The sequence below is a fragment of the Nymphaea colorata genome, chromosome 11 (assembly GCF_008831285.2).
Source record: "Nymphaea colorata isolate Beijing-Zhang1983 chromosome 11, ASM883128v2, whole genome shotgun sequence".
Lineage (NCBI taxonomy): Eukaryota > Viridiplantae > Streptophyta > Magnoliopsida > Nymphaeales > Nymphaeaceae > Nymphaea > Nymphaea colorata.
Window position 1 is genome coordinate 2,123,233 of NC_045148.1, and position 18,098 is coordinate 2,141,330.

The 18,098-nt window shown below is 40.7% G+C and overlaps 2 protein-coding genes across 2 annotated transcripts; both read left to right on the forward strand.

Moving 5' to 3' along the window:
- On the forward strand, positions 1 to 3,256 carry LOC116263906 (zinc finger protein WIP6-like). Its single transcript, XM_031643726.2, has 2 exons — positions 1 to 709; positions 1,991 to 3,256. The coding sequence occupies exons 1-2, from the start codon at positions 137 to 139 to the stop codon at positions 2,441 to 2,443; spliced, it is 1,026 nt and encodes a 341-aa protein (XP_031499586.1). The 5' UTR covers positions 1 to 136; the 3' UTR covers positions 2,444 to 3,256.
- Positions 3,257 to 8,189: 4,933 nt separating this feature from the next.
- LOC116264290 (protein ADP-ribosyltransferase PARP3) lies at positions 8,190 to 16,969 on the forward strand. The gene is made up of 18 exons (XM_031644425.2): positions 8,190 to 8,253; positions 9,321 to 9,615; positions 10,318 to 10,516; positions 10,609 to 10,722; positions 10,872 to 10,929; positions 11,085 to 11,154; positions 11,273 to 11,447; positions 11,589 to 11,722; positions 12,113 to 12,383; positions 12,586 to 12,713; positions 12,916 to 12,992; positions 13,574 to 13,731; positions 13,825 to 14,034; positions 14,897 to 14,999; positions 15,382 to 15,464; positions 15,570 to 15,713; positions 16,107 to 16,289; positions 16,594 to 16,969. Exons 1-18 carry the CDS (start codon positions 8,190 to 8,192, stop codon positions 16,675 to 16,677), a joined length of 2,550 nt encoding a protein of 849 aa, XP_031500285.1. The 3' UTR covers positions 16,678 to 16,969.
- Positions 16,970 to 18,098: the final 1,129 nt, after the last annotated feature.

Sequence of the window (18,098 nt, forward strand, 5' to 3'; positions counted from 1 at the left end):
AGAAGATAGAATTAGACCCTTGAACCGAAAAAAGAATATGCTAAGCAGGAAGAAAAAGGGGAAGCCACAACCAGCATAAGCTCTCTCTCTCTCTCTCTCTCTCTCCTTCTCTCTTCTTCCATCTCTTTCTCCTTCTATGGAAATTAAAGAGCATAGGAAGGCTCCTGTTTTCTTCGAGTGGTTGAAGCCATCAGGCTCGGAACCCCAAGCAGCAAATTCAATCAGCGAGATCAGATCTTCTATTAGCAGTCCTGATCCTAATCTCCTAGCCCTACCTCTCTTCTACCAAAAGGCAGAAGACGAAGGAGAGGGAGAAGGAGAAGAAGAAGGGAAGGGCCAGGGTGATGAGACAGCTGATCAGTGTCTTCCCTTGCTCAGCCAATTTGGAGAAGGCAAGCCATCACTGGAGGAGGAAGAGGAGGAGGCAGCATCACCAAGGGAGAGTTTCTATGTGAAAAGTGAGGAAGGCGATGGTGACCATGATGAGCAGAAAAGAGTTGCCTTATGCATCGGCCTGCAGACACCTCCTGCTGTGATCTCAGGAGGAGAAGAAGAAGAAGAGAGAGACGACGGCCACCACAAAGGGAAAGGGTCTGAAGCAAAGCTTGGCAAGTACTGGATCCCAACACCTTCACAGATACTCACGGGCCCCACACAGTTCACCTGCCCGATCTGCACTAAGACCTTCAGCAGATATAATAATATGCAGGTCTCTCTCTATCTCTCTTATTCTGATTATGTCTTTTGGATGGTTTCTCGAGGGTTCTTTCATGTTATAGATTTAGGAAATCAGCAGAAGTATCAGATCTGCCTTCAGATCTCCTTCTGAAGAAGTTGGTGCAAGTCATTATTGCGTTGCAAGCTTTTATGCCGACACACACACAGAAGCATGCACGCACGCAGACGCACAGGCGATGAGTTTAGTAGGAAATCTGATACATCTTTTAAGAAAACCCGCCCACCCCCCCACCATGTCATCTCAACAAATCCAAAACTTGAGACTCAATGGTGTGATCAATTAAGCAGCATGGTTCTCGATAAATAAAAAAAAAGCAAAAGATCAGCAACTGTACTTGGCATCTCGTATAACTTCAGCTATGCTTTCTGGCTTGGCCTAGAATGAGGGTTTTGTTAGAACCTCAATAGATATGAAATTCATGACCGAGCTGTTAGTTAATTAACGTCAGAAAAAGAAGCCCTGCGCCCCCTCTTCTCACGCATGCACATGCACCGTGGAGGCCGCATGTGAAGGAAACGATCATATATTCAGGATGTAATATAGTCGCGTCTTTGTGCCTTTTATTCTCGGTTAGGAGATCGAGGGAAGTTCTTAACTTCTTTCAATATCAGTGCTGATTTTAAGTACAAATCAAACAGAATAGAACCCTACCCTTGTTATTTTATTGCCAACATCTCTGCTCAAAGAGCACTATTCTCAGAGAGAGAGAGAGAGAGAGAGAGAGAGATTAAACCTCATTTTCTTTAACCCCTTCCTTGTAAAACCTTCTCTCTCTCTCTCTCTCTTTCTCTCTCTCCCTATGTCCCACTCCCCAATACACAAAGAAAAAAACTAAAAGAATTTCAGAAAGCTTAATGGCATCGGTTTCATGGTGGAGTACGACGGTATCAAGTCACTTGGAAATATCGATGCAGGAAGATCGGCCAATATTTAGAAACATCATTCTGATGCACTATAGATTGTGTAAATGTAAAGCAACTCCTTCCTAGTGACTCACTGAGCTCAAAGCATTGTCCAAGCAAGACTTGTGAATAGCAACAATATTTTCCCCATGCCCGATGGAGCCCGATTTCCCATGTTGGTGTAACTTTCTTCAAGATGGGAAACACGAGGCTTTTCATGCATTCATCAGGTAATCTAGGGGATAAGAGTTCAGAGTAGTCCAAATACGAATACTTCTTCTTCTTCTTCTTCTTCTTCTTCTTCTTCTTCTGCTGCTGCTGCTTAATAGTTCGAATTGGTATTCTGCAGATGCACATGTGGGGTCATGGAGCCATATACAGAAGAGGGCCGGAGTCGCTGAGAGGGACGCAGCCGACGGCCATGCTGAGGCTGCCATGCTACTGCTGCGTGCAGGGTTGCAAGAATAACATAGACCACCCTCGGGCGCGGACGCTGAAGGATTTCAGAACCCTTCAGACCCACTACAAGAGGAAGCACTGGCACAAGCCATACAAGTGCAGGAAGTGCACCAAGCCCTTCGCTGTGAGGGGTGACTGGCGCACCCATGAAAAGAACTGCGGCAAGCTCTGGCACTGCACCTGCGGCTCGGATTTCAAGCACAAGAGGTCGCTCAAGGACCATGTAAGGGCATTCGGGAGGGGCCACTCGCCTCACCCTCTTCACCACCCTTTAGAAGAAGAGAAGGAATGCATCACTGTATCCGAAGGGGAGGAGGTGGTAACAGGAAACCAGTCACACTGAGATGATAGATATGATAGATAGCTCATCTCTTGTAGCTAGTTCTACATATTTATCAAGAATATAGGCATAGGCATGGCTAACATCCATGCTTGGGTAGGTCCTATACATTGTTCCCTTTGCCTTACCAAGGGAACAACATGGGGACTCGAACTTGGGTTGGGGGAAATGTATCCCTATCCCATGAACATGAAACCATGTGAACGACCTCCTTAGAGTCATATTATAGGTGTAGCAGTTTTATAGTTTCCTTATAAGTTCATAAAACAATGTGGCTTGGTGCTCTACCATGCATCCACCTCTCATTTCATCAATTATGAAATGATCAAGGGCTTATGAATTAGGCTATGATAGAATGCATCTAAAGCATCCCATGAATTCAGTATAGATCATCTAGCCAGTCTAGTGAAGCTTATGGAGGGGGATGTATTGGTGGGTATTCCTAGCACATAGGCTATAGCTTTTCACAGCACTCTTGCATGCGCATGATGGAACTGTTAATGGCGTTAATTTTGTGGATGATGGACCACATTTGTTGGGAAGTGATGATAGAGCAGGAGTAGCCCTCTAGATGTCTGTAGATTAGAAGTTTATGTGTTCTAAGCATTTCCAATTAATTGGGTAACTAGCGGCTTCCTGTGAGTAGAATTACTGAAAAGAAAGGGTGTGAGGTAGCCGAATTTTCGTCAATGAGGAGCTTACACTTTGGTCATGTTGATTCAATTGGTGTAACGGTGAAGGGGAAAATTTGCCTACATCACAGGCTGGGCTGTCAGTGACAAGATTTTTGCTATTAATTAAATACTTGACTCTCTAGATCTCTCTCTCTCTCTCTCTCCCTGTATATATATATATATATATATATATATAAAATGTTTGTTGGACTGTAATTGCATTCACTTGGTAGTTCTTTTATAAGATGCATTCCAGTTCGTGATAAACAAAATTGATATATTTTGAAAATAATGGTGATGCTACAGCATGATTTTCAAAGCAAGTAATGTGCAGGACAACATTACAGTAAGAAGGTCGCTTATATTAGAAATATTAGGGTTTTAGAGAGGAAAAACATTACAGTGAGAAGGTTTACTTATATGGGGGATGTTAGGGTTTTATTGATATGCTCTATAAATATTTTGTAATTGTATGTATGATGTATGTCAGTGGGTTTTTTGTATTATATGATATTTTATATATATATATATATATATATATATATATATATATATATATATATATAAGTTGTGAGTGTCAATCTGATTTGCTTTGCTCGTGACATTACAAAGCCAAAGCGAAGCGAATATGCTTATTAAAAGCGTTGAGCTAACAAAAAAGAAGTACTCTTCAAAAGAAGGCTTTGCTCTTACATGAATCACTTCATAAGCTTCAGCAATTTCATTCAGAAGCTTCAGCAATTTGAAGTTGTGATTATGAAAGAAGAGAACTCATCAAGCTCTTACAAAATCAAGGTTTGATGGATGAATTTTATTTTCATTGATGACATTGAAGGTCATTGTTTCAGAATTTTATTTTCATTGATGACATTGAAGGTCATTGTTTCAGGTCAGACAAATCGTTCAATATATATATATATATATATATATATCATGATAACTGAAATATTATAGATGTATGAAATATTTTCATCAACTGGATCTTAAAAATTACGGATGGTCTTCTTTTAAGGGGTCAGCAGTTTCTCCAAATCTATGCTCACCCCGTCTCACATATTACTAAAGCATATTTCGTGTTCGGTCTTCAAACATAAAGAAAGTCCTCAGGTGTCCGATCGACAAAGACTAACTTCTAGAATGAGCCCCCTCCAAAACCTTTAATAATGGGAAGAAATGGGAAAAAAATTGTTCAAGACAAAATGAGTTAACATTTTCTGAGCCACCAAAATTGACTTACCCTTTTGTTGAAGAAGTTGAATACATGAACAATTTGTTTGACTCTAAACGTACGCTATTGTACATTCTTCTATCCTTTGTCCGCACAGATTATACTTAGTTGTATTAAATGCCTCGGTTTCCGAACCCGTGCATGCACTGGGCCTGAAAATAGTTTGAAGTGAATGTATTTACCATGGAACATCATCCTACTTTACTTTGGCGCAACAACCATGCAGACCAGCTACGAATTCAATCAGAAGATTCTCCTTCAATGCAATAATGTAGTGTATTAATTAAGTTGTCGACTTTGCAACTAGAAATCAACAAAGGACAAAGAATTTGTGGAAGTTCAATGCAAGTTTAGCTAGATATAGGACATGGTAGTACTTTTTTGACGAGCGCATATATATATATATACATAACTTTACCTGATGATGTAGACTTGGTATCAAACACCTTGACAAAATATGAGAGTAAGAGAGAGAGGCAATGAAATTCAAAAGAAGCAACTATATAAATTCAACTTTACCTTGATGTTATGAAGACTTTGGTACTAAAACCTCGAGGGGAGAGAGAGAGAGAGAGAGAGAGAGGAAAACTTTCTTCTGAGTTTGAAGTCCAAAAGCACCAACCAAGCAATAAGACTTCAATTTTAACTTGATGGTACAAGATACTAATTGGCAGTACCTTGAGAAAACACTAGCCACAGGCTTACAGTTGCGGTTCATGGAATCCTTTTCCATGTGAGCTGAGTCATCGTCCTGCCTGCTAAACTCAAAGGAGAAAAAGCAGTGTATTATTACTCTGTTGATCCATATCTTTGTTCGTTTGCCTTTACTTTAATCATTTTCTACCGAGCTCGAAAAGTTGGGTGTTAAAAGAAAAAATAAAGAAAGGCCAAGATTTTGCTTAGGGTAGAGATTTAGCAGTCTTTACGTTTGAAAAACGATCATTGCGTGCTTTTCTATCATGATCTTCACCTCTCCTTTTTCTTCTTTATTGCCTCCCTTTCTTTCTCTTTTAATTTTCTCTTCCTGCGCAGGAGAAGTCTTGCATGGCGCCTTTTTGAAAAGATAAGCAGAGACCTCTTTAGTCCACATCTCAGGCAATAACGAATCCCCACCAATTTCCTTTAGTATAAAAAGGAGAAAACCCATAGGCTGTGATGATTGTTTATTTTGAGTCTCGTGAGAACTCAAGCTTATTCTTTTAGGGGTCTATTATATTATATTATATATATATATATATATATATATATATATATATATATATATATATATATGTTAGACCCCTAAAGAATAAGCCAAGTGCAAATTCTATGTGCTGAGAAAAAAAAAACTATTTTTTTCTTTTAAGGCCTCAAGGGAAACGCTTTTTATGATCTGTTGCCACTTTTTTTTCTCCTTTCTTATGTTCAGACATTTTAATCTTTTTTAGCATATAACATGCAGCCCGACTCCCAAAATGTTTGTCAGTGGAAGCACTGGACCCCTGCTCGCGAGTTTAGTAACTATCTCCTGGCGTAGCTACATTGTGGTTGGTGTTGACGGTTGCCCTCATCAGTCTCTTAAAAGTTTTTATTTTTAAATAAAAAATTTAAATATTTATTCATATATATATATATATATATATATATATAAAAGTGTCCTACCAAATTTGAGTTTGTTTAAACAAATACCCCTTCAATTAATTTTTCTGGCTCTGCCGCTACCCACTTAGGTCCGAAAGCAGTCTTGGATTTTAACTAGTAGATTAGTTCAGTAACTGACTTGTAAAACAGACACAGACTGTTATGAGGTGTTCCTTTCCCTACGTAAATCTCAAAGCAACCATGAACCATAAGAATAATAAAAAAGGGGTTGACCTCTTCTAAATATCCTTTCCACCCCACTCCACTTATGGGACTGAACAAAGCTGGTTCCTTGGCCCGTGATTAACAAGTAGATCCTTGTGGTTATATGGAGTATAGGTCAGATAATTTTTTCTACCCAATCAATTCCATAACAAAAAAAAGTTGGATCTTACTCCTAAATAAAAAAAAATTGCTGTGTCAATTGTTGAAGAGAAATTCTAGCTCCTGCATATGCTATCATTCGGTTATTCATTTAAATCTAGCAATCGTAACAAAAGGCAATAGATCCAATGTATATCGAAACTATAACATATTTAATAAGATTAGCATTCTAAATTGCTCCTAATTAATATGCGGCCCGGGTTTTAATAGTGCTGGGGGTGGAACTTAATTTGGCTCAAGCCTCTTGACTGGTTTTATAGGGCACATGAGGCTGACCTCCATGGTAGGCAATATGGTGGGCGTTGAATTTTTCCTATGAACTTAATTAAAGTTTGAAGCTCATTTTCTCTTTACATTTTGCTCCATAAATCAAGTTTTAAACAAAACAAGTCCTAGAGAAAACTCAAGATTTTGGAAAAATTTTTAGCCCTAGATTAATTAGTCCCGTTTTGAATTGAGAAAGCGTACTTTATGGATAATCTTAAAGGGTATATATAGAGATGATTACTCTCCCACATTATGGTACAATTGTTGTGTGCTTTCCACATCGAAGTTTTTCTATTAGAACTCAACTTAGGACCTATGGCTGGTATGGAGTTTCATATACGAGTCCAACGTGGGCAGTAGTCTGACATCCTAATTAATTTTCTCTACAATTAGATCTCTTTCTTTTAAAATCAGATTTGTAAGTATATATGGATATATCATTCACACACACTCAAGCAGGGGCAGAACCAAGTTAGAATGGGCCCTGGACCTCAAATTTTTTTTTTTAAATTTACATATAAATTTAAAAAGTTTCACTTGTTATATATAAAAATTTTGGAAAATGATATTTCCGTCCTATTCAAAACTTAGAAACCTTAATTCAGCTCACTTCATGAAAAACTTCTAGTTTCACCCTTGCACTCAAGTACATGCAGCCACATGCATAATGGGTGATAAACAGTCTGGCTGGAGCAAATTGGAGATGCTTACTGAACTACACATTGTCTATATTTCGCCATGAAAATATCCCCAAGGGAGTTGCATCGGAACAGAAAACATGCCTTAGTTCAAGTACTTGTTTGTATGAAAAAAAAAAAAAATTCTTCCACGACTAAAATTGTAATGTTATAAGTGCCATTTTTAAAGTAAAACATTATGAAATTCAAACAATAATTAACATAGAATATGTTTCTCCTAGGTGTATTTTTAAGATCATATCTATGCACTTGTATACAAAAGTATATATGCACTTGTATACAAAAGTATATATTCAGGGGTCATAAAGAGAGAGAGAGAGTATCACGGGTGTAGTGTTTGGCCTCCATGTAATTAAATTTGTGATCATATTCATAGGTGGTCCAAAATTTTCTTGGGAGCCTCATGATGAACTTCGGCCGGCTACCCATGCTTTAACTTCGCATAGAGTTTATATATACGGGGAAAATAACTGGACATATACAAAAGAAGAGCGATCTTTTCTTTATATATGTTAAGAGTCATCCTGACACATGAACCTAGAACTTATAGGCAAACAAGTTAAACAAAAAGATTGGGGAGAATATTCTGCACATGAACGTTCAAATCTTTTCAAAAGTAGGCACATCACAAACATCCAAACCAGAAAACGACCAGCATGCGATTCAAACAATTACAATTTTTTATATGTTAGTTGATATATCCAAATCATCTTTAAAGGTCAAGAAATTAAAAAGATCAATATCAAACCCCAAGTGTTAGCACAACCCAGAGGGCCATTGGGGTATATCTAACAAGTATATAGCTATCTGATCATGAGTTCGAACTTCATTATAGCACATTTGACTGAAACTCCAGCAACCAGTGTGAGTTGCCCAGCATGACGGGTCACGAGCAAGTGAAGAAAGAGAAGAGAAGAAAATGGGTTGCTGGATCCTTATTGGGTATCAGGCAGAAAATATTGTACAACTTCACAAAACTTGGATCTATTTGGTATTCGAGCCCCCTGATTCGGTTGCAAGAGCGAAGCTAGAGGCCAAGTGTTCATCTTCTGCAAAGTTCCGGGACTAAAACGGAGGCATCTGTCTGAAACACAGAACATACGTGGAAGACCTTGGGGACTTCCACCGCTGCTGGTGGCTGCGGCGTTGCAACGTGCCTGGCAGCGGACTACCATTCTGTCTTCATAATTCCTTTTCTCTGCCTATTTTCTTGGGCGTCTTCTCCTCCGTTTAGTTTCTTCTCCGCCAACCTTTCCTCTTTCTCTCTTAGATCTTTGTGTGTTCTGAGGGGACGACTGTCTTTGACAAGAGCGCCAGATGAAGGTGAGTTGAGCTTCCTCCCTCCCCTGCACTATCTTGGCTTCTTCACTGCTTAGTATGACCTCGAGAGTTGCCTTTCAGGCTTCATCTTCACTTGTTCTCTAGTTATTCTCCACACACACACACACACACAGGGACGTTGGTTTTCTTCTGCTATGAGGTTTCTTGCAGCTGCCTTTTGGTGTTTCTTCTGCATTTAAACTACCCTTCTTTTTTGGTGGGTCTTTGTTCTTTGAATATAGGTAGGAAGAGTTGGAACTGGGGAGAGCCGGGTGATTTTCCTTTGTCTTAAGTTAGGCGCGAACTTTCTTCCCTATTGTCTCTTTAGTACCTTCGAAGTTGTTTCTTTTTTCCTGCTGCTGCTTCACACTTCACACCATGGGCCTGTATTTGTTCTTTCTCTGCTGTTACTGTTGTTGTTATGGTTGATGTTGATGTTGGAAGGTGGATTATCTTATTTTTAATCAATTCTTATTAGCTTCACAGATATTTAACTACGTAAAACGTTTATTAAGAACTTGTTAATAATCAGTACGTAGTTCTAAGAGAACTTAGTTTACGTGTTCAATTGCGCATGAAGCACTTGTGACCAGTCAGTGGATAAATTAACCGGAGGATTTTACTTCCAGTCTCTCTTTTCAAGTTGGCTATATGAATTTAAGCAGTTATGTGATGGCGTTGGTGGTGAGTTCTCTGTAACCACTTGACGTTCCTCTTGAAGGGACCCGAGACGAGGTCTCACTCTCGAGCGGCGGCGGCTGAGGAGGACACTAAGGTGGGCGCGAGGAAGCAGAAGGGCCATGAGCCTGAGTCCGGGCAGCAGCTCAAGCGAACTCGGGGGCGGTCCTCGGCCGAGATCGCCGCGGAATTCGGGGAGTTTTGCAAGGCGGCGCGGCAACACCTCTCCGTCGAGCAGATGAAGAAGATCCTCGAGGCCAGCGATCAGAACCCCACCGGCTCCGACGACGCCGTCGTTCCTAGATGGTACGAATTCTCTGTCCTCTGTGGATTCTGTGACTCTCTGCAACTACTTTGTCGGGTTTGTGGATCTGCTTCCCTGCTGACCTTATGGGGTTCCATATCCAAATTGTAGACTCGGATTGTCTTGTATCAATTGCGGGTGTAACCGGTTCAAAGTTGAAAATTTTCACATGAACCCGCAACTGGATCATCTGAAATTCTAAAGTCTAAGTTCAGCTTACTTATGTCTACTTGGTAGTCGTGTTTTCTATTGGGATCGACCTTTTAATACTCGTTTTCAATTACCTTCTCTGATCTCCACTTGCATCAGGATCTGTCATGAGGGAGTGCCGTCTTCTTCTCGCATGGACGCCAGTTTTGTCACTATTGTCTCAAATAAAAAGTTTTCTCTAAACCTTAAACGCTAAAGCAAGTTAGTTCTTACTTGAAAAAATATACTTGAAAGAAGTGGCTATGTCACTCTTATTATAATAAGTCATATTTTCATATGTATATCAGAATCCGATTTGGTTTCCCTACTTGGGCAGGTTCAGATTTTTCTTTTATTTGAGTTTAAATTTTATGATGAGATCACTTCCAAGTCTTTCTTTTCTCTTACTATCTTTATCTTCCTTACCATATGAAACGCCCGGAGGGATATGGTTATGTAACACTCTCTTAGCATTTCCTTTATTTCTTTCCTTCTGTTTAATGGATATGTTGTAGTGAGGATGTGATGTTCTACGGGCCATTGAAGAGGTGCCCATTGTGCAATGGCTGGATGGAGTGCACCGGGAAGGAATACAAGTGTACTGGTACCTACTCAGAGTGGGGCTCCTGTATTTTCACCACCAAGGAGGACCAGAGGAAGCCTGAGCCGTTGAAGTTGCCGGAAGGGCTCGAGCTTGATCCGACCGCCAAACAGGTAAAATGTGAAGCCGCATGGACCGGTAATGAACTTGGAGCCCAGCCCGTCCTTCCTTCAATGGTTGAAGCTCATAGTGATCTTTGTGGCAGTGGTTTGATAACCAGGATCCGGCACAGCGACCTCAGAGAGATCTTTCGGCAGATCAGGGGAATCTCTTCTCCGGCATGGTTATCGCGTTATCCGGCCGAATGACACGAAAGCACGTGAGTGCAATTGCACTTCATCACGGCAGCATAAAATCTGCCATTACCTGGATTCTTTGTGCATGTTCCAGCATGTGTTTTCGTGTGCATGTACCTGCAGGAATTGTGGCTTGCTGTTCTTACTGTTAACTGTTGTTTTCTTTGCGCAGGAGACATGGCGGAAGGAGATTGAGAGGCATGGTGGGAAGGTTGCAAACTCGGTCAAAGGTAAGTGAGAGAACTCATCTCTCCATCTCGCTCTCTCTCGCTCTCTCTCTCTCTCTCTCTCTCTCTCTCTCTCTCTCTATCTCTCTCTCTGTGTGTGTGTGTGTGTGTGTGTGTATTGTGCCTTAACTGAGTTTTGGCTATGTGGTTGGGTGCAGGTGCTAGCTGCCTTGTGGTCGCTCCGTCGGAGCGTGAACGAGGAGGTTCAAGCAGAATTGCGGAAGCCTTGTTAGTCCTCTGGATATATGATTTTTTGGTTTACAAGAACAATTTGCTCTCTGTTATTTTGTGTGGGTAAAATCCTTGGTGATATTTACAATGGTGGATTCTTTTCTGTCGACTGCAGGGAAATGGGGATACCTGTTGTGAGTGAAGCGTGGCTGATTGAGAGCCTTCAGAAGAAGGAACAACAGCCATTGGAAGCTTACGATGTTGTGTCTGATTTGGCGCCTGAGGGACGTGGTATTGCTTGGGACAAGCAAGAACCTAGCGAAGAAGCTCTGGAGTCCCTCGCGACCGAGGTACAGGATCAGTAACTCTCTCTCGATATCTCCATGGTGGTTTGATTTGTGTTTGGTGTCGAAACTTGTTCCTTATGAAGTCATTGGATATCTGAGACTTGAGTTTGAGGACTCACTGGGAATTGTATATGCTGGTCGCAGCTGAAGGTGTATGGGAAGCGTGGTGTGCACAAGGACTCGAGGTTGCAGGAGCGAGGGGGATACATATTGGAGAAGGACGGCCTCATCTATAACTGTGCCTTGACCAAATGTGACATTGCACGTGACATCAATGAGTTCTCTCTCTCTCTCTCTCTGTCTCTGTCTCTCTCTCCCCTACCCCCCTCCCCCTCCATCCTCTCTGTGCCACTGGTCCACTGGTAAGGTTCTCGAAGTGCAGTGTGACAGTGAGAGATTCAGAGACACATGCGTGCATGCCATGTGTTTGTGTGTGTGTGTGTGTGTGTGTGCATACATGCGTATGATGTGATTATTTGTGTGTGCACGTACCAGCAAACATGTGTGTTTATTAATGTATAGGCGTGCATGCAACTTAGTTATGTGTGTGTAGCCTTGGCACTGGTACATGTTTGCTACGCATTTCCAAGTCAAGCGCGTGCCCACGTGTGTGTTGCATAGGGATTTTATGGTTCTGTTTCTGAATGTTGCTTCTTTGTTCTTGTTAGATATTGTATCATGCAGCTTATCATGGTGCCAAAAGACCACTTATATATGTATTACAAGAGGGGTCGTCCTGGGGACGACCCCAAAGCAGAGGAAAGGTTGGAAGAAAGAACCACTGTGTACTCTAGAAGAAGGGTGAAAACAAATATCGTAGATGATGCCATCAAGGAATTTGCCAACCTCTTCCAAGAGCTGACTGGTAACGAGTTCGAGCCATGGGAGCGTGAGAAGAAGATCAATAAGCAGTTCAACAAGTTCTTTCCAGTGGACGTGGTTAGTATTTAGTAGTCATATAAGTAACAAGCTTAGTTCTGCAGCTGTTGCTGTCTGCATAGCTCGTGCTCTTTAACGTCAGGATCTTCCTTCTAGGATCAGTTTGAAGGAAACAGAGCACCCTGTGTTTGAGAAATGCCTTCTCGAAAGCTGTCCACCTTAAGCTAGAATCATGGCTGACCTTATCACGTCTGTGTTGCAGGATGATGGAATGGATGTCCGACATGGCGGTTTGGGCCTCCGACAGCTCGGGGTCGCCGCCTTACATACCAAATTGGACCCTTTTGTGGCCAACTTGATGAAAGTTTTGTGCAGCCAACTTGTCTACAAGTAATTGATCATATTCGCTGTTTATTATCTTCTAAGCATGCCTAAGATTTCCAATAACTTGAGATCCTTGGATCTCGTTTCAGCAAATTGGGAATCCCTTGCATTCACAGCATTGAACGAGAGTCTTGATTCTTAAATCTTGAGACAGACATTGTTCTAGCATATCTGTGCCACAGCTTACTGACTTGTATAAGTTTTGCAGATACGCCGTGATGGAAATGGGATATGATGTTCCGGATTTGCCGAGTGGAATGCTAACTGATTTGCATTTACACAGATGTATGCTTTATGTTTCTTGTAAAACATTCGTTCTTGTGCCCGTGGAGAGAGGTTACACTAATGAGAACCTGTATGTTCAGTTCCTTCTTAACTAAAAGTAGTTGAACAATGGGTATGAGGCTTTGAGCCCACAGATTGCATAGTATTCTCTTTAAGTCAAACCTACCAATTGCACACTATTTTTAGGAGGAGAAACGAAGTAAATGATACTTTTATTCTTTTACTAGATATCAGCCGTTTTTCTTTTTCTTTTTGTTGGTTGCATTCTTATGATCTTTAGTTTTAAATATTTGATAGTTTCATTGGATTTTTTTTTTCATGTTAGTCTGATCCAAAACAGTTTTTGATTCGATTCAGTTTGGCCTATCGTCTCTGCCTTTTTATTTGCAGATTTTACCTTAATGGTTTGATTAGAAATTATTTTCTCAAAAAAATCTCATGACCCTATAAAATTCCAATTTTCAACTGATTTTATCAATCCTTCTAGTTTGCAGATTCTGACAACAGTTTGTATAAGCCGATACGTAATCGCATCTTCGATCTCACTATGTTCGCTCCATTCACCAGATACTGTATTGCAGGTGAAGAGGCTTTAGGGGAATTTCTTGAGAAGCTGAACGCCGCCGAATCCTCGGAGAGGAAGCAGGCGCTATGGGCAGAGTTAAGCAACAAATGGTTCACTCTCATGCACTCAAGCAGGCCATTTGTCATCAGAGATCCTCACGAACTCGCGGACCATGTAAGCTTGACCCGTTGATCGCCTTTAATTTCTTACGGATGGGCGATCCCGAGGGAGTAGGTTCTTGGTCTCAACCATCTTGCTGATTTACAGGGAGCATCTGCTCTTGAGAGCTTGAGGGATATCAAGGTGGCGTCCTTGGTCGTAGGGGATATGACCGGTGCAACGGTGGATGATCCTTTATATGATCGGTTCACAAAGTTGGGTTGCTCCATTAGCCCATTGGACAAAAATTCGGAGGATTACCAGTTGATTGTTAAGTATCTGGATACCACTTATGAGCCATTCCGGCTCGAGGATGTGGTAAGCCCTCTCTCTCTCACAAGCACACACACACACGCACACACATATATGGATGGTTCTTGTCTTGGTCATCACCAATTGTCGTTCTGAGTAAGCAGTTGGAGTTTTTTGATGAATTGAGAAACCTCAGTGATGATTTGATTATAATTCTTATTATCGGTCTGAATTGCTTATATGTTTCTCTCAGGAACCATGAGTCTAATAAATCAAGACTTGAATATGTGTGTTGTATAGGTTTCCCTTTGCTCCCATTGTGAAACTTTTTGGCGCTTTGGCCTGGTCGTGCACTGTAAATAATTGGGTGTTCTCGGATATAATTTGTGGAAAGAAAATTCCAGTGTTTCTTTCTTTCAAAATAAGTTTTCTTAGATAGATATGGAAAGAGTGGAACCAAAGGAGCATTAAAAAGGTGACCAGATGAACAGCTGTCGCTTGAATTTAGTGATATTTTCTTCTTCTTATATTATTTTCATGTTGACATGGTTTTGAGGTCTCTTTTTCTTCTTCACTTGCTGAGGTTGCAAAGGAAATGACTGATGTTGACTACGTATATAATACACCAGGCACTAATCTGTAAAATATCACTCCTTATGTTTTAGATATACTGTCGTGAGCAAAATTGTCTAGTGTTCACTGGCATTTTATAGGGAGGGTCTGTTAATCTCAAGTTACCTGACCCTTGTGGACCTTGTCTATACATCAAGTTTCGTAACTTCTTGATGTATAATCCTGAGCGGACTGCTATTGTTAAGTGACCTCGGTGTTGGCAGCCTTGTCTAGGTGATCTTTGCTTAAACACGAGTCAGCAGAACTTAATGAAGATCATATTTTCCTGCTCATTGAACACTTGCTATGCTTGCAGAGCTATGGGGTTAGCGTTGACAACATCTTTAAAGTGCAATCAAGTGCCTCCCCATCTTTGGATGACTTGAAGAAAATGCCAAACAAAGTTCTGTTATGGTGTGGTGAGTCCTTGATTTTTGACTGCAAAGCAGATTTTCATATTAGAACCTGAAGATAGTCCTACATCGTTGTTCTGCGTAGCGAGGGTTTGGGGAAGTCAGAATTTCCTGGGACAAACTGTGCAAATGCTTATCTATCTAGATTGATCCTCATTCTTGAAACATAAAGGCTTCTACTCCATGCTCAAGACAACCATTTCTTATTTCTCAGTAGGATTGTTTGTGTCGCATCCTGAAAAAGGAATAGGAGCTTTCTTGTGAAAATCCTCTATTACATTGAACTGAAGAAGCCCTTCGAGTTGCAGTTGTTCAGTTCATTGGGTCTAAGATTTTTGTGGTTTGACGACTGCATTCTGGATCTGACTTGTGCTTGGTTTGGGGTTAGGCACTAGGACCTCCAACCTGCTGAGGCATCTACAAAAGGGCTTCCTGCCTGCTCTCTGCACTCTTCCTGTTCCTGGCTACATGGTCAGTCTCCAAACTCACACAAAAGTGTCCTTATTGTTTCATGACATATGACAGTGAATTTTATGTTCAGCGCTCCATGATGATGGCTGTTTCCTTCTATTTCAGTTTGGTGAAGCTATCATTTGCTCAGATGCGTCGGCTGAAGCAGCAAGATATGGATTTACTGCGGTCGATCGGCCAGATGGTTTCTTGGTCTTAGCTGTGGTTGCACTTGGAGACAAGATCATTGAAATTTCTAGTATTCCTGGGGTAATTTTTCGTGCACCTGCAGTTATTATTATTATTTTTAGTGTCATTGATTGCACTCATAAGGGAGACTACATCCGGAACAAAATTTTGTTGATAGCAACAAAATTTCATTAGTATTTGAGGCTGTGGTTACTCAAAGACACCACCGTTTTTCATCGAAATTTTAGTAACAAGGTAAAGTAGTGAGTATGAGACTTTGATGACTGCTGAATTGTTCATATCTTGAGCTTGCTGGTATGAAGTTCTGCCCCTTAGTCCAGTTTTAGAGGCTCGGTAATGCCTGAGCTTAATTTGCTCAGTGAAGTGATCCTGCTCAGCTTAGTCCAAAGACTGTGAAGAGTGTATCATGTGTGCACGATAAGTCTTGACAATGTTTTGGTATGATACTTACAGGACACGAAATCTCTGAAAGAGCAGAAGGTAGGAGTAAAGGGCTTGGGGAAGAAGAAGCCGGATGAGGCTGGACACTTCAAGTGGAACAACGACGTTTTAGTCCCTTGCGGCCGTTTGATTCCATCTGGGAAAAAGGATAGCCCCTTGGAATACAACGAGTATGCGGTATACGATCCAAAACAGGTATATAAAAATATATCCAGATAACCTTTTAGATGCTAGAGTACCCATATTTTTCAGCATCTTTGAAGTTTGAGATATTTTGCAACATTTGTGAAATGTTTATTGTGCTGTTATCCCCATCTCTTCCTGTTTTACGGATCTCAACAATATTTATATGCTTTCTCATTAATGGCACCACTGGGGATGCTTCTGTACATTTTCAATGATTTCTAGTGCATATTTTTTCCGCTCAAAACAAAGTTTTCTAGATCAAACGTAGTGAATGACAGAGGATTTATGTGGTTGTTATGGGCATGCATACCAGGTGAGCATCAGGTACCTGGTGGGTGTGAAGTATGAGGAGATGAACATGGAGCTGGTTCCCGATGCGCCTATTCCTGAAGAATGAGCAGGGAAGCCTGATCTTTATCCATTTTGGGGAAAGGTGTGGACTGTATGTAGCTGTAGAGCTTGAAGGAATTTGCTAGTAGGGTGGTGATCTTGGTGAGTTGCTATTTTGTTTTTCATGGGGAAAACGGAAGATCCTTCAGCTTCAGATTTGTCTATTATATGTGTATTATAATATGTATGCCTGTTTTCAGAAGCCAGGTTTTTGGATTGCACTTTGCACGCTGCATGGTTTCTCATGCAACTTCTACATGTGAATGATTTGTGTTATATGAAGGGACGGCTTTAGCTTCTCTCTCTCTCTCTCTCTCTCTCTCTATATATATATATATATATATATATATATAGATCATGCTGATGATAATATGTTCTCCCACAAATGCAGACAGACCCATTGCGGTAGTGTTTTGGTGTTGGCCTGTCTGGAGCCGACCAACCTTCCAGTGCGGTGGCTGGGGTTGTTAAAGGGGGGAGGCGAGAACTTAGGTCAAGAAAATACTGCTTAATCTTCTCACTAGAGAAAATGTTCAAAAATTACTTTACATATAATAAAACGTAAGCACAAATTCAGAATTTAGAATTAATTAGGATGGTGAGGCGTCGCGTGCGTTACCCACCAGCCCATTAACTTTTTGTGTTGTATTTCCTAGTTCGTTCCCATTTTCTCGGGTTCTAGAACTTGGGAAGTTTTACTCGCTCTGATATTTGACAGTGGTAATTAGGATCGTAGTCGGTTTCACTGTGGTGGTTCAATGTTTATTTTTTTGAACTGTAATGGTGCTGATTTTTATTACTTTTTTGTATTATATGGAGTCATCGTTTTAGTTGGTGGGTTTTGATTTTCTTGGGGCTGTTAAACATAGAATCACAATATGTTTTACGATACGATACATTTTGTTAGTTGGCAGGTGTATTTTTCGGTGTATCATAAGTCCAAAGACAGGCATGATTCATTTTAGTAGTTGACACTTGTATGCTGATGTTCTTTTTTATTGGAAATAATTTTGGCTCCACTTATACACGATTTTATTATTGAATAGAATCATAGCCCCCCTTGATCTAATCCCGCTCGCATATGATTTCGCCGCATATGTAATAAGAACATAATTTGTACAATAGCTATAGTGATCAGTAGACAGTAACATGAAGATATATTGATGATGAGAGTCGGAGGCCAGAGAGTTGCATCTACATTTTGTCAAAATTCTATCCATGTTGATGTGGAAATTTTTTCTTTTTTCCCTTACAAACATCAGTTTCTTTTTCTTGCGTGAATCATTTTCTTCCAAACGGGTGAAACGATTGCTCCGAGGCCGGTGTAAGTGAGCATTTGCTTTCATAGACGAAGCCAAGGGCTTCATACATCATCTGAGACTTTCTGCACCAACTCCTTCCACCATGAATTCACATTGATGCAGTCGT